Genomic DNA, 16,870 nt, shown 5'->3' with positions numbered 1-16,870 from the left:
TTAATAATCCTCTCTTGCGAATACGGTTTTGAGCACCTTTGGAACTACACTACAGCAGTATGTAGACGCCCCTTGAAATTAGTGGATTTGGCTATTTCAGCCACACATGTAGCTGACAGGTGTATACAATTGAGCACACAGTCATGCAATCTCCATAGGAAAACATTGGCAGCAGAATGGCCCATACTGAAGAGCTCAGTGCCTTTCAGCGTTACACCGTCATAATATACCACCTTTCCAACAAGTCAGTTCGTAAAATTTCTGCCCTGCGAGAGTTTCCCTGGTCAACTGTAAGTGCACTCACTCACTCACTCACTCACTCACTCACTCACTCACTCACTCACACGTTGTTGATCTGTATATTTTAATTTACCAGCTGCAGTCACAGCAGTCCTCTGTGGTATTTAATTTACCAGCTGCAGTCACAGCAGTCCTCTGTGGTATTTAATTTACCAGCTGCAGTCACAGCAGTCCTCTGTGGTATTTAATTTACCAGCTGCAGTCACAGCAGTCCTCTGTGGTATTTAATTTACCAGCTGCAGTCACAGCAGTCCTCTGTGGTATTTAATTTACCAGCTGCAGTCACAGCAGTCCTCTGTGGTATTTAATTTACCAGCTGCAGTCACAGCAGTCCTCTGTGGTATTTAACTTACCAGCTGCAGTCACAGCAGTCCTCTGTGGTATTTAATTTACCAGCTGCAGTCACAGCAGTCCTCTGTGGTATTTAATTTACCAGTTGCAGTCACAGCAGTCCTCTGTGGTATTTAATTTACCAGTTGCAGTCCTCTGTGGTATTTATTTTGCTGTTGTCAATCCACCATCCCTGTCAACCCAAGACATCCCTCTGACTAAAGATGAGAGGATGGTCCTGGGCATCTTGGAGAAGCAGCAACAGCAGCTAGCAGGGCAAACATGTATTTCCTGTTGTCAGGCCAAGTCCCAATACCGCAAGAATGATTCGTCTGTCCACTTGTTCTATCGGCGTGGACAGGAGAGGTATTTTTACTGTTCCACCAAGGTCTTCCAGACTTATGGTGCAGAGAGCCTCACAAATTCTGTCAGCGTGAACTTAAAGCCACAAAAGAACATGTGGCACAAAAGAAGACCAAAACAAAGTCAACAGACCTGCAACCCTCTAGGTATATGTGCAGGTTTTGTCATCTGCAGATGACAGGGCCCCAACAGCCCTCACATACACACAGCGTTCCCAGGAGTGACAGGCAAATATGTTTATTGTCCTGCAAAAGTATTTTCGATGTACCAAAGGCAAGGAATGGAAAGAAAGATGACCTGGAGGAAGTTCCTGGCCTCAGCTTTTTATGAAGCAGAAAAGCAGAGATGGGTAGCTAACAAGAAAAAATAAAACACAACATTCTCTCTCTCTCTCTCTCTCTCTCTCTCTCTCTCTCTCTCTCTCTCTCTCTCTCGGGAACACGAAGGCTTTATAATAGAACTCTCGGGAACACGAAGGCTTTATAATAGAACAGACTGGAACACGAAGGCTTTATAATAGAACAGACGGGAACACGAAGGCTTTATAATAGAACTGACGGGAACACGAAGGCTTTATAATAGAACAGACGGGAGGGAACATGAAGACTTTATAACAGCAGTTTGGTGACCAGGAGCAAGTTGTCTCATGTCAGCGTTTTGATTTCCTTCTCCAGACCTCCAGCAGCTCCCTGTCTCTGAAGAGGAGGTTCCCCCTGAGCAGCAACACTGTGAGAAGGAATGGAGCCCCAATCTGGGGCAGGGGGTTAAAGAGGAACAGGAGGAACTCCGGGCCAATCAGGGGGAAGAGCAGCTTCAACGGCTAGAGGAAGACTTCATATTCTCTTCAGCCTTTGTGAAAATTGAAATGATCAGGACCCAAGTCAGTCCTCAGATCTTCACCAAACCCAAAGTGTAGAAAAACAGACAGAGAGACCCTCTTCCCTGCACCTCAACTGAACAGATTAACACAGAAATTGATGAAGAGAACTACAGTGTCAGACCCACCCATTGACTCCCGGCCCCTCTCTGCTGCGAACCCACAGTGTTCTGCAGCTCAGATTGAAAATAATTATGCTTATCAGAGGGAGAGAGGAGTCACTTGAATTAATGGGAATACAGACTAAAAGGACAATGGTCCTGCATCAGTACTAATGAGGGTAGGATATCCATGGAGTTGTCCCATCTGAAATCACCTAGTAGTGTAAGTCAAAGTCCTGCTCTGCCTCTTTGTTATTGTAAAGTGTGTGGGAAGTCTTATCTCCATGATTTCTTTACTCACATGACAATGCATATGACGGATGAAGACCATCTTTGTGGTGTGTGTAGAAAACACTTTGATTCCACAGAGAGTATGCAACAACATCTCCAAACTCATATTGATACTAGGTTTTCTTGATATGTTTGTAGTAAACATTTTACTGTGAGTACTGAACTAATCATGCATATGGCGATTCACGAAGGGGACAAATCATTCAAATGCTCAAATTGTGGTAAATGTTTCAGCAACTGCTCTAATATGAGCAAACACATCAGGAGCCACACAGGGGAGAAGCCCTATCAATGTCCTCATTGTGGCAAAGGTTTCAGCAGTATCTCTAATTTAAAAGTTCACATCAAGAGCCACACAGGGGAGAAATCTTATCCCTGTTGCTTCTGTGACAAAGGATTCATTCAGAAAGCAAACATGGAGTTGCATGTGAGGATTCACACAGGTGAGAAACCATGTAGTTGAAGTGTTTGTGGTAAATGTTTCCGCCATGGTTCAGATATGAAAGTGCACATGAGGCACACAGGGGAGAAACCTCTTAATTGCAGTTTTTGTGAAATACATTTTGCAGCTTGTGCTTCTCTGACAGTTCACATGAGGACTCACACAGGGGATAAATCCTATGTGTGCCCTGTATGTAGAAAATGCTATATTTCATCAAGTGCATTAGGTAAACATAAAAAAAGTCACACTGATAACCGAGTGAACATTTCTATAGGCGCCATGGTTGGGGCAAATGCTTCAATACGAAGGAGTCCTTACAAAGGCACCGTCACCCAAGAAGAAGTAAATGTAGCCTTTCTAAAAACTACTTGAGTGTAAAATAGTATTTGGTCAAAGAACTACTCAAGCACTCATTACATTGTAACATTGTGTTGACACTGTAATTTTGAACATATTACCACCGTAGGATAACCAAGGTCATCCTATGAAACAAGGAATAGCGAAGATAGAGACACAATTGTCGACAGGTGCTACTATATTTATAAGGAGCAAATCAGGGGGAATAGTCTAACAGGCTGACTACACTGCGAGCGTTGGAAAATACATTTAGACATACATGTTATTCAATTATTGCACCCACACTGCTCGCCCATGCCAGCGAGCGTCTGCGTTGCCAAGGGCTAAAATAGAAGTCGGTTCTATTTCTGACGCTGATCACGCTGCAAGTCCTGCCTCTCCCATCTCCTCATTTGTTTATAGAAGCAGCCATCTCCTCATTGGTTATACCCATTTATGAAAGTTGCCAATCGCAATATAAAGTCAAGAGAAGAAAAAGCCTGGAAGGAGGAGAGATGAGTAGAAACTATTCGGTTGACCGTTTTGTGTGTGGATTAATTGGCGGAGTAGAGGACCTTGTGCATTTCGGGTAAAATATCAACTCAATGTTTATATCCCAGGACAAATTAGCTTGCAACAGCAAGCTAGCTAAATGGGACAAATTAGCTAGCAAGTGCAAGCTAAATTGCCATAAATGTTTAATGCTTTTCGTCCTGTCCCCAAATTAATATAATTGGTTCAGAGTTTGTTTTGATATTTTAACCTGCGTGTCGTGATCGCGTTTGGTGTAGGGGGACAAAATACATTTATGCACGATGGCGCACGCACGCAGACGGTTTGGGTTCCGTGTCAGGCCAGGATTCAATCAGATCAGCAATGCATATTTTTTAAAGGCAATATTTTGTGTCAGCAATGCATAATTTGAAGGCATTTTCCAAATGCGTGATCGGATTGAACCCCGCCCTTTAGTGTCAATGACTTGTGTGGCTAATGGGCATCAGACAGAAGACAGAGCAACAACAACTTGTGAGAGGAGATACCCCTCAGTACACTGCTCTTGGTTGAATAGGATTTGACTGAATTAGTCTTTGAACTAGCAAGAAGCCCACATGTCTAACAGAGAAGAGTTACTGGGTTTCTGGCAACAGGAGTCACTGCTCATTAGCTGTACTAGACACACAGGACATTTGTACTGATGTCTTCTATCTGTACACAGCCTGCTTTTGATTTGTTGTCAAATGTATTGTTTATTGATACAGGTAACTGACAAAATAAAGGAAACACCAACATAGTGTCTTAATAGGGCGTTGGGCCACCAAGAGCCGCCAGAACAGCTTCAATGTGCTTTTGCATAGATTCTACAAGTGTCTGGCACTGTACTGGAGGAATGCGAGCTGTACTGGAGTTGCTAGCTAATTTGTCCTGGGATATAAACATTGAGTTGATATTTTACCCGAAATGCACAAGGTCCTCTACTCCGCCAGCGAAGACATATGCAAATGTTTTGACACACAGTAAGTTTTTATTAGGTGGTTTTTCTCCAACATTAAACACAATAAGGGGGAAAGCAATATCAAAACTGACCATTATACAAAAACGACAGAGGATTGACGTAAAGCAACCAAAGTCAACGGGGATATGGAGACAAGTTGATCCACAAATACTGTGGTATAAACTTCGCATATATATTTATATTTACATATATATTAATTTGTAATTGCATGGGAAAAGAAACAATGTACAATGCTACAAAAAAGTATTTACACGTTAATAAATAAAGCCAGCAAACACAAAACAGGAAAATGAAGAAAATAATCTAAAGTACAAAGGACATTGAGTCTTTTAATATACAAAAAATACAAAAAGAACATAGAAAAAACATTGAACAGGTAATCGTTAGAAAGTTCAGAGCCTTTGACAGTGACGGAGAGCGATGGCACAAAGGTTTTAAGGATGATCATTGTGAGAGGTTGAGGCAAGGTGACATATTCCTGATCAGTCTGTGTTTCTGAGAGGGACTAACTTAGAGGGATAGGTGGAGGGGTGCAGTCTTTGGCCCTTCATTTACAATAGACACAGAAGAGTGTGTGTGTGTGTCACGTACACACACAGACTAGTATTTGTGAAACCTGAAATGCTGACATCTTTTTGTCAGATCCCCCTCTCCAACCTTTGATATATACACTGAGTGTACAACATATTAAGAACACCTGCTCTTTCCATGACAGACTGACCTTGTGAATCCAGTTGAAAGTTCAACTTCAAATCAGTGTAGATGAAGGGGAGGAGACAGGTTAAAGAAGCATTTTTAAGCATTGACACAATTGAGACATTTATTGTTTATGTGTGCCAGTCAGAGGGTGAATGGGCAAGACAAAATATTTAAGTGCCTTTGAATGGGGTAATGGTAGTATGTGCCAGGTGCATCGGTTTGAGTGTGTCAAAAAACTGCAACGCTGTTGGGTTTTTCAAGCTCCACAGTCTTCTGTGTGTATAAAGAATGGTCCACCACCAAAAGGACATCCAGCCAACTTGAAACTGTGACAAACATTGTAGTCAACATGGGCCAGCATCCCTGTGGAACGCTTTCAACACCTCGTAGAGTCAACATGGGCCAGCATCCCTGTGGAACGCTTTCAACACCTCGTAGAGTCCACATGGGCCAGCATCCCTGTGGAACGCTTTCAACACCTCGTAGAGTCAACATGGGCCAGCATCCCTGTGGAACGCTTTCAACACCTCGTAGAGTCAACATGGGCCAGCATCCCTGTGGAACGCTTTCAACACCTCGTAGAGTCCAGGCCCCAACGGATTGAGGCTGTTCTGAGGGCAAAAGGGGCGGGGTGCAACTCAGTATTAGGAAAGTGTTCCTACTGTTGTGTACACTCAGTGTAGATAGGCTGGGTAGCTGGGGAGGGCACAAAGACATTAGCAAAATATAAAGATAAGCACACATTCCGGGATGAACGCTTACTGACATTAACTGGAAACACACTGACACAAATGCATGATTTTAAGGATCTCCAGTTAAAGAATCCATCTCTCACTCATTGATCAACCACAAAAAGTATTTAACTGCAGATCCAGATTCAGCTTTCCCAACACAAATCCTAATCTTGTTAATAGGATGTAGAAATAGACGCGGACCTTGAATCAGGGCTTAGGGGCAACTTCCATCAACACCACTAATATGAAGTCCAGCAAATCACATGTAATCACAGTAGACTACCGGACCCCAACATCCACAAACATACAGCATCCTTTTCAACACCACCACCAACCAGCACACTTGAAAGCATGAAAATCACTTATATTATACTGCCGTAATGCATTCATAATGCAGTACTAACATGCGATAAATATGACCACCCATGTTTCTGATAACTGACATGTGAAACACGATCATCATAGCACATGAAACCATTTCCATGGCTTTACTGTTAGGCACATCAAGCTTTTGTTGTGAAATGTAGTCTGACGACTGCTGTGGCGTGTTATAGGATTTATGTGGCATTTGACATACCCCTTTTTACTGTACTGAGCTGAGCCGAGCTGTACTGCGTTGGCCTGGTTACGTACCATGTCAAAAGAAAATATCAGATCGAGCCAGCACACTACGGTTCAGGTTAGCACAATAGTGTAAAAAGGCTATAAAAGTATAGCCAGTTTATATGTGCCCTCTGATAGAGATGCAATCCCATGTCCCTATTAGAACATTTACTGTCTTGCACATGACACATTGAGTACGGTTACATGCACATTAATAATTTGATGTTAAACTGATTATGGCAGAAGGCTGAGTATGTACGGCATTAGTCATGTAAACACCTTACTCTGCTTATCTTAATCGGCATACGGTCATATTCGAAGTAAGCATAAGCCAATTAAAACACCTGGTTTTCTGAGCCATCTTTAAAGATTTTAGGACATGTAAACACTTTAATCAGTTATAGCGATGGGTTTCATCTGTGTGTGTGTGTGTGTTAGCGCAAGCAGGGCGAGCTTCCTTCTTTTGCACGAGTGAAGTGAGTTAGGAAAAACTTAAAGTACACATCTTAGAAGTCCTTTTCACATAAACGTTGTATGTCCAAACTCAGAATCAACTATGTGCTTTACAAAGATAACATGGTCGCTGTGGTAGAACGTTTATTTTGATTGCTGATATTCTGCATTCATCAAAGTCCCACTAGGTTGTCTGATTTCAGATGGCTCCACGTAAACACAATTATGAGGGAAATCCTTTATTATTGCAAAGCATGTAAACGTTTTAATCAAACTATTATATTAATTTGACTATTCACAATAATTGTATTATTGTGTGCATGTAACCGTACTCAGTGTGACACGGTCACAGTCCAAAAGTCACTAGTTGCAGAAAACTCTTTGAGCAAAGGCTTGAGTTTTAACACTGTAATCCACAACACTACTGTCATGGCTGCTGTTAAATAGGGATATTAGGTTTGATCCAAAGTGCTGCATACTTTAGGAAATGGATAGACATGGGGTACTACAAACCAAGGACTCATCTCAAACACAAAGAATCACACGACTTCTGCCTTTCAACAGCAGGCAAACTCACTCCCTCCACTTCAAATCTCAATGCTCCCAAAACCACCTCATACTTCATCATAGTCCACCGGTCTTTGGCACACGTGGAGTTGACAATGTTTTAGTTGAGTTGTACTTTCTCTTCCTCTTTTTCATTTATCTTGCTGATTTAACTGAATTGAAATGAAGTTGACCTCCAACCCTGGTACACAAGGATGAAAGGCCTTGTGATGAAAGGAAGGGAGCAAACAAAAGGGACAGTCCTTTCATTCTCGTTTCTTCTTCTTTACACTATAGGGAACAAAAAGACTGGACATTTAAAAACCACGCTTCATTTCACAATACAACATACATCTCTCTCCGAGTGCTTGAGTACTTTCCACAAACGCACTTCTAGTTAAAAGGGAGCAGTGTCCTTTTACATACATGTCCCTCCTCCTGCAAGTCATTGACAAGAGGGTCTAGCACACATTGGGGTCCATCAAATGGCTCGGAGCTAACTTTCTTGATGATCTGAGGGAGTGGTCACCATGCCAACAACAGCCATTTTGTGCCATTCGGCTCACATGTAGGCAGTTCTACTCTCTAAGGCATTGCCAATCGAGGAGAAGCCATTTAGTGCCATTGTGTTTGAGCCGCAATGGCCACCCGACTTTGTGCATTTCAGGTCACCATAATGTACTCTAACTGGCCACATCGCTTTTTTGGGCTTCCCAGAAATGCACCCATTAAAACAAATACTATATTTCCATGAACCATCATCATTGAGCCCTCGTGGCTGCCTACTCCTTCATGTCAGGAGAGAGCCTCTCTCTCAAACTCTTGCGTGAAACTGAAAGACATCAGGCATGAAATAAAAGGGGAGGGAGGGAGGGAGCTGGCTGTAGCATTTCATTGTCTGTTAGCACCACTTGGAGAAATAAGACGCAATGCACAAATGCAGAGTGCCGCCGCATCAAAGCAGTGACAAAATGAGCTATTATTGAATGTTTGTTGTAATAATAATGCCCTATTTGTGTGAATAGTGTTAGTTTAACAAACGGAACATGTTCCCATTAGCAGTGAGTAGTTAAAAGGAGTAAAGTTTCTGATGATTGGTTAACAACCCGATGTATCTATCCAGTAGGGGCCTTTCTCTCCCAAAATCCTTTTAGTGGTTCGTTGGAACGCGTTTCCCTCCGCTAGCTGGCAGTACTGAGCATCTGTCCATCTGTCTCAGTCCGCGTGTCGCGGAACATCGAAGAAACAGATGCAGTTGATGGTAGTCTAGAAAGGAGTGTAAAAAAATAGTACCTGAACCTTTGCTGAGGAAGAGGCCTGTAGAAACTAGAGGGAGTGTAACTCCTTTAGAGGGGAGGAATTCATTTTCCTACGCACCTAGATGACATAGTTATATTTTTACTCAGGTTTTCCCCTCTCGATTAGGGCATCCACAGAGAGCTGTGAAGCTAACCGGAAGTGATGTGGACTCACAGGAAGTGACCTGAACATGGGTTGTAGCCTGGTTAGGAAACACCTGGGAGAGGGGTCAGATGTGGGTAAGCATACATAGCAACCACACAGAGTCACTACTTCCACAAGGACAGTCACCTGCCTCGCAAAATGGAGTTGAGTGCAAGTTCATTGGCCAATAGGGATTTCCATTACATTCAGCTTTATTAGTCCTCTGAGGCTTTCACGCTCAGATGCTGAACACGGCCAAGCTGGCAACAGGCCCCTCTACCATGGCACAGCAGGGGTGGCACTCAAAGATGGCACCCAGAAAGCCCAGCAGGAAGCAGGGAGGTGGGTGAGGGTTTCTGGTGACATGGCATTGCCCCTCAGAAGATGCCCTTTGCGATTTTCAGGCCTTTCTGCTTCATTCGCGGCAGGGTGGAGCTGGCCACGTGCTTGGTCCGGCCCACCTTGGGGAAGCCGCGTTTCTTCAGGACAAAGTCGTAGTTGGCCGAAGAGTTCATGGCATAGAAAACGTTGGCATTGTCTGGAATCTTCAGCTCTGTGGAGGGGGGGGGGGGTGCAAAAGAAACATTGGTATGGTTAAAAGACATGTTGAAACAACAGGCAAGAGAGAATGTCAAAATCTGTTAGAAAAGTTGGAAGGAGAGATTGTTAGACAAGGCGTGTGCAGGTATTTCTAAAAATGACAGTGACCAGAGATACGAACAGGTACAGAATGGAGGGTGTGGGGAAAACTGAAATGTTTGTGTGAAATATAGTTCAAAATGCATGAACCTTGAGGTTTGTATCTTCCAGGTTCTACTGTAAGTCCTGAGTGAACGTGACAAACAGCTGACTGACCTTTCTCCTCAGAGATCTTCTGCAGCAGTTCGTAATCCTCCGCTCTCTCCCGGTCCAGGTTGTGTTTCACCATGGCCTTCCTGACCACCGCCGGCGTCTTGTCCTGACTGGTCACCTGGAGATCATGTGATGACCACAAGAAATTTGACTCAACCAGACCTCACAACCACTAAAACACACTGGCAAGGAAATTCTCTTGTCTAATCTATCATAATCAAAACGGACGCAGCAGCTCACCAGGATGCTCTTGTACATGTTGCCGTTGTCCACGTCCAGGCTGACGCGGATGATGCAGCAGTCATCCACCTGCTGGTTGTAGAGGGGCAGTGACAGCGACGAGTAGCTGGACACGCCCGACACGGAGCGCTTGTGTGAGCGGGAGCCGGCCCCTACCACGGGCGTGGAGGACATGGAGGAGGAGGAGGCGCTGCTGGAGCCCGAGCCAGAGCCCAGACCAGAGGCATCCAAGGAGGACAGAGAGGTAGACTCCCAGAACTGGAGAGAGACAGAGAGAGAAGGGGGTAGCACAGGTTAGATCACAGTGCCATTTAAGAATATTGAGATGCAATCAAGTTAAGCAATGCATATTAAACATGATCATTTAACATGACTGGGATCTATTGAATGAATTCCAGTGAATTAAGACAAATATTTGGGAACACTGAAATTGAGGCTGGTGTTTTTTTCTCTAATGGGATCCCCAAGAGTGCTTGCTACTAATATGACATGCACATAAAATGTAGAAAACACAATGAAATATGTGGACAGAAGAATGTGCAACCAGGTGAACTGTTACTATGGATAGAAGGTGAACTGTTACTTCTACTGAGTAGTATGGATACAAGGTGAACTGTTACTATGGATACAAGATGAACTGTTACTTCTACTGAGTAGTATGGATACAAGGTGAACTGTTACTTCTACTGAGTAGTATGGATACAAGGTGAACTGTTACTATGGATACAAGGTGAACTGTTACTTCTACTGAGTAGTATGGATACAAGGTGAACTGTTACTTCTACTGAGTAGTATGGATACAAGATGAACTGTTACTATGGATACAAGATGAACTGTTACTTCTACTGAGTAGTATGGATACAAGATGAACTGTTACTTCTACTGAGTAGTATGGATACAAGGTGAACTGTTACTTCTACTGAGTAGTATGGATACAAGATGAACTGTTACTATGGATACAAGATGAACTGTTACTTCTACTGAGTAGTATGGATACAAGGTGAACTGTTACTTCTACTGAGTAGTATGGATACAAGATGAACTGTTACTTCTACTGAGTAGTATGGATACAAAGTGAACTGTTACTTCTACTGAGTAGTATGGATACAAGGTGAACTGTTACTTCTACTGAGTAGTATGGATACAAGATGAACTGTTACTTCTACTGAGTAGTATGGATACAAGATGAACTGTTACTTCTACTGAGTAGTATGGATACAAGATGAACTGTTACTTCTACTGAGTAGTATGGATACAAGGTGAACTGTTACTTCTACTGAGTAGTATGGATACAAGATGAACTGTTACTTCTACTGAGTAGTATGGATACAAGATGAACTGTTACTTCTACTGAGTAGTATGGATACAAGATGAACTGTTACTTCTACTGAGTAGTATGGATACAAGATGAACTGTTACTTCTACTGAGTAGTATGGATACAAGGTGAACTGTTACTTCTACTGAGTAGTATGGATACAAGGTGAACTGTTACTATGGATACAAGGTGAACTGTTACTTCTACTGAGTAGTATGGATACAAGGTGAACTGTTACTTCTACTGAGTAGTATGGATACAAGATGAACTGTTACTATGGATACAAGATGAACTGTTACTTCTACTGAGTAGTATGGATACAAGATGAACTGTTACTATGGATACAAGATGAACTGTTACTTCTACTGAGTAGTATGGATACAAGAAGAACTGTTACTTCTACTGAGTAGTATGGATACAAGGTGAACTGTTACTTCTACTGAGTAGTATGGATACAAGGTGAACTGTTACTATGGATACAAGATGAACTGTTACTATGGATACAAGATGAACTGTTACTATGGATACAAGATGAACTGTTACTATGGATACAAGGTGAACTGTTACTTCTACTGAGTAGTATGGATACAAGATGAACTGTTACTTCTACTGAGTAGTATGGATACAAGGTGAACTGTTACTTCTACTGAGTAGTATGGATACAAATGAACTGTTACTTCTACTGAGTAGTATGGATACAAGGTGAACTGTTACTTCTACTGAGTAGTATGGATACAAGATGAACTGTTACTTCTACTGTGTAGTATGGATACAAGATGAACTGTTACTATTGATACAAGATGAACTGTTACTTCTACTGAGTAGTATGGATACAAGGTGAACTGTTACTTCTACTGAGTAGTATGGATACAAGGTGAACTGTTACTTCTACTGAGTAGTATGGATACAAGATGAACTGTTACTATGGATACAAGATGAACTGTTACTTCTACTGAGTAGTATGGATACAAGGTGAACTGTTACTTCTACTGAGTAGTATGGATACAAGATGAACTGTTACTATGGATACAAGATGAACTGTTACTTCTACTGAGTAGTATGGATACAAGATGAACTGTTACTATGGATACAAGATGAACTGTTACTTCTACTGAGTAGTATGGATACAAGAAGAACTGTTACTTCTACTGAGTAGTATGGATACAAGGTGAACTGTTACTTCTACTGAGTAGTATGGATACAAGGTGAACTGTTACTATGGATACAAGATGAACTGTTACTATGGATACAAGATGAACTGTTACTATGGATACAAGATGAACTGTTACTATGGATACAAGGTGAACTGTTACTTCTACTGAGTAGTATGGATACAAGATGAACTGTTACTTCTACTGAGTAGTATGGATACAAGGTGAACTGTTACTTCTACTGAGTAGTATGGATACAAATGAACTGTTACTTCTACTGAGTAGTATGGATACAAGGTGAACTGTTACTTCTACTGAGTAGTATGGATACAAGATGAACTGTTACTTCTACTGTGTAGTATGGATACAAGATGAACTGTTACTATGGATACAAGATGAACTGTTACTTCTACTGAGTAGTATGGATACAAGGTGAACTGTTACTTCTACTGAGTAGTATGGATACAAGGTGAACTGTTACTTCTACTGAGTAGTATGGATACAAGGTGAACTGTTACTTCTACTGAGTAGTATGGATACAAGATGAACTGTTACTTCTACTGAGTAGTATGGATACAAGGTGAACTGTTACTTCTACTGAGTAGTATGGATACAAGATGAACTGTTACTTCTACTGAGTAGTATGGATACAAGGTGAACTGTTACTTCTACTGAGTAGTATGGATACAAGATGAACTGTTACTTCTACTGAGTAGTATGGATACAAGGTGAACTGTTACTTCTACTGAGTAGTATGGATACAAGATGAACTGTTACTTCTACTGAGTAGTATGGATACAAGATGAACTGTTACTATGGATACAAGATGAACTGTTACTTCTACTGAGTAGTATGGATACAAGGTGAACTGTTACTTCTACTGAGTAGTATGGATACAAGGTGAACTGTTACTTCTACTGAGTAGTATGGATACAAGATTAACTGTTACTTCTACTGAGTAGTATGGATACAAGATGAACTGTTACTTCTACTGAGTAGTATGGATACAAGGTGAACTGTTACTTCTACTGAGTAGTATGGATACAAGATGAACTGTTACTATGGATACAAGATGAACTGTTACTTCTACTGAGTAGTATGGATACAAGGTGAACTGTTACTTCTACTGAGTAGTATGGATACAAGGTGAACTGTTACTTCTACTGAGTAGTATGGATACAAGATGAACTGTTACTTCTACTGAGTAGTATGGATACAAGATGAACTGTTACTTCTACTGAGTAGTATGGATACAAGGTGAACTGTTACTTCTACTGAGTAGTATGGATACAAGATGAACTGTTACTTCTACTGAGTAGTATGGATACAAGGTGAACTGTTACTATGGATACAAGATGAACTGTTACTTCTACTGAGTAGTATGGATACAATATTAACTGTTACTTCTACTGAGTAGTATGGATACAAGGTGAACTGTTACTTCTACTGAGTAGTATGGATACAAGGTGAACTGTTACTTCTACTGAGTGGTATGGATACAAGATGAACTGTTACTTCTACTGAGTAGTATGGATACAAGATTAACTGTTACTTCTACTGAGTAGTATGGATACAAGGTGAACTGTTACTTCTACTGAGTAGTATGGATACAAGATGAACTGTTACTTCTACTGAGTAGTATGGATACAAGATTAACTGTTACTTCTACTGAGTAGTATGGATACAAGGTGAACTGTTACATCTACTGAGTAGTATGGATACAAGATGAACTGTTACTTCTACTGAGTAGTATGGATACAAGATGAACTGTTACTTCTACTGAGTAGTATGGATACAAGGTGAACTGTTACTTCTACTGAGTAGTATGGATACAAGATGAACTGTTACTTCTACTGAGTAGTATGGATACAAGATGAACTGTTACTTCTACTGAGTAGTATGGATACAAGGTGAACTGTTACTATGGATACAAGATGAACTGTTACTTCTACTGAGTAGTATGGATACAATATTAACTGTTACTTCTACTGAGTAGTATGGATACAAGGTGAACTGTTACTTCTACTGAGTAGTATGGATACAAGGTGAACTGTTACTTCTACTGAGTGGTATGGATACAAGATGAACTGTTACTTCTACTGAGTAGTATGGATACAAGATTAACTGTTACTTCTACTGAGTAGTATGGATACAAGGTGAACTGTTACTTCTACTGAGTAGTATGGATACAAGATGAACTGTTACTTCTACTGAGTAGTATGGATACAAGATTAACTGTTACTTCTACTGAGTAGTATGGATACAAGGTGAACTGTTACATCTACTGAGTAGTATGGATACAAGATGAACTGTTACTTCTACTGAGTAGTATGGATACAAGATGAACTGTTACTTCTACTGAGTAGTATGGATACAAGGTGAACTGTTACTTCTACTGAGTAGTATGGATACAAGATGAATCGTTACTTCTACTGAGTAGTATGGATACAAGATGAACTGTTACTATGGATACAAGATGAACTGTTACTTCTACTGAGTAGTATGGATACAAGGTGAACTGTTACTTCTACTGAGTAGTATGGATACAAGGTGAACTGTTACTTCTACTGAGTAGTATGGATACAAGATGAACTGTTACTATGGATACAAGATGATCTCTTCACCAAAGACACAACAAATAAAACCAGTCAAAACAAAAAAGGTCAAGGTGCAGCGGTGATCAAAAGGAGCAGACACATGAATAAATCGACACCTGCACACATTCGGAAACTACTCAACACACACACACACACACACACACACACACACACACACACACACACACACACACACACACACACACACACACACACACACACACACACACACACACACACACACACACACACACACACACACACACACACACACACACACACACAGTTCTCGCCCATTCACAAAATGGCTACAGGGGTGATGTGATGGTGACGTCACTCAGATAGACACAGTGCAAGCAGCACACTCCTCTGATGGCAGTGTGAAATGGCTGCACCACAAGCTAGCACAGGGGAAACAGAGAGATGGTACAGGAAGTATTAAATAGTACCGTGGGTGCCAGGTCAGGCAAGGGGCCGCACTTCCCTAACGTGGAATTGGAATGTTTTACGGAAGGCGTGGAGGTCTACAGAAAAGGAATTAAGAGCTACAGTCACCAGTGGGCCTCACATGAGCTGTTTCTTGTGGGATGGAAGAGTTATACTATGCTAAGACAGTAGTATGGCTATAGTGATCATACAGGTATCATGGTCTTTAAAGCAAGACTCAGAGATATGACATCCCCATCACACATGGTGGGGCAACTTCCAGCTTACAGATGTCAACACACACTCGTAGTAATACGTCCCTGTCCACTGACAGGTCATCATTGTAAATAAGAATATATTCTTAATCGACTTTCCTGTATAAATGAAATAAATAGATATATAGAAGATCTCCTCTCTCTCACACCTTTCGCTCGTGGACATCGGGTGAGTCGGAGATGAAGCTGATATTGATCTCCTCCACATCGGAGCTGCTGGAGCCAGCGGAGGTGACGCTCAGGGAGTCCGCTCCATCACCCCCTCCACCTCCACCCGAGCCCCCCAGGCAGGGGGCGTAACGCAGCTGGTCAAAGGACTTGGAGTGGGAGCTGCCCGCACTGCTGCAGCCTGGCTCCGAGCTGGCAGGCTGGCGACTGAGAGAGGGAGTGAAGAAATGGGAGGGAGAGAGACAGAGAGAGGGGAGAGAGAGGGACGGAGAGAGACAGAGAGAGGGGAGAGATGGGAGGGAGAGAGGGAAGGAGAGAGACAGAGAGAGACAGAGAGAGGGGAGAGAGACAGAGAGAGGGGAGAGATGGGAGGGAGAGAGGGACAGAGAGAGACAGAGAGAGGGGAGAGATGGGGGGAGAGAGGGACGGAGAGAGACAGAGAGAAGGGAGAGAGGGACGGAGAGAGACAGAGAGAGGGGAGAGATGGGAGGGAGAGAGAGACAGAGAGAGACAGAGAGAGGGGAGAGATGGGAGGGAGAGAGGGACGGAGAGAGAGAGAGAGGGGAGAGATCGGAGGGAGAGAGGGACGGAGAGAGACAGAGAGAGGGGAGAGATGGGAGGGAGAGAGGGACGGAGAGAGACAGAGAGAGGGGAGAGATGGGAGGGAGAGAGGGACGGAGAGACACAGAGAGAAGGGAGAGATGGGAGGGAGAGAGGGACGGAGAGAGACAGAGAGAGGGGAGAGATGGGAGGGAGAGAGAGACAGAGAGAGACAGAGAGAGGGGAGAGATGGGAGGGAGAGAGAGACAGAGAG

General features: G+C 42.4%; 1 protein-coding gene across 7 annotated transcripts in view; it reads right to left on the bottom strand.

Annotated features, from left to right (window-relative positions):
* Nucleotides 1-4,542: 4,542 nt before the first annotated feature.
* Nucleotides 4,543-16,870, bottom strand: part of LOC118388058 (ral guanine nucleotide dissociation stimulator-like) — a 101,815-nt gene continuing 89,487 nt past the window's right edge. For 3 of the 7 annotated variants that reach the window (XM_052525295.1, XM_052525294.1, XM_052525292.1), the window contains exons 13-17: nucleotides 16,038-16,263; nucleotides 15,637-15,711; nucleotides 10,124-10,381; nucleotides 9,887-10,001; nucleotides 4,543-9,584 (exon numbers count right to left, since the gene is read on the bottom strand). In XM_052525295.1, the coding sequence (XP_052381255.1) occupies nucleotides 9,409-9,584; nucleotides 9,887-10,001; nucleotides 10,124-10,381; nucleotides 15,637-15,711; nucleotides 16,038-16,263 (850 nt within the window). In that variant the 3' untranslated portion in view covers nucleotides 4,543-9,408. The remainder of the gene's footprint in view (nucleotides 9,585-9,886; nucleotides 10,002-10,123; nucleotides 10,382-15,636; nucleotides 15,712-16,037; nucleotides 16,264-16,870) is intronic. The other 4 variants (XR_008142802.1, XR_008142804.1, XR_008142803.1 and 1 more) reach the window with 4 other exon arrangements.

The sequence above is a fragment of the Oncorhynchus keta genome, chromosome 9 (assembly GCF_023373465.1).
Source record: "Oncorhynchus keta strain PuntledgeMale-10-30-2019 chromosome 9, Oket_V2, whole genome shotgun sequence".
Lineage (NCBI taxonomy): Eukaryota > Metazoa > Chordata > Actinopteri > Salmoniformes > Salmonidae > Oncorhynchus > Oncorhynchus keta.
This window is presented reverse-complemented; position numbering and strand designations above follow the sequence as displayed.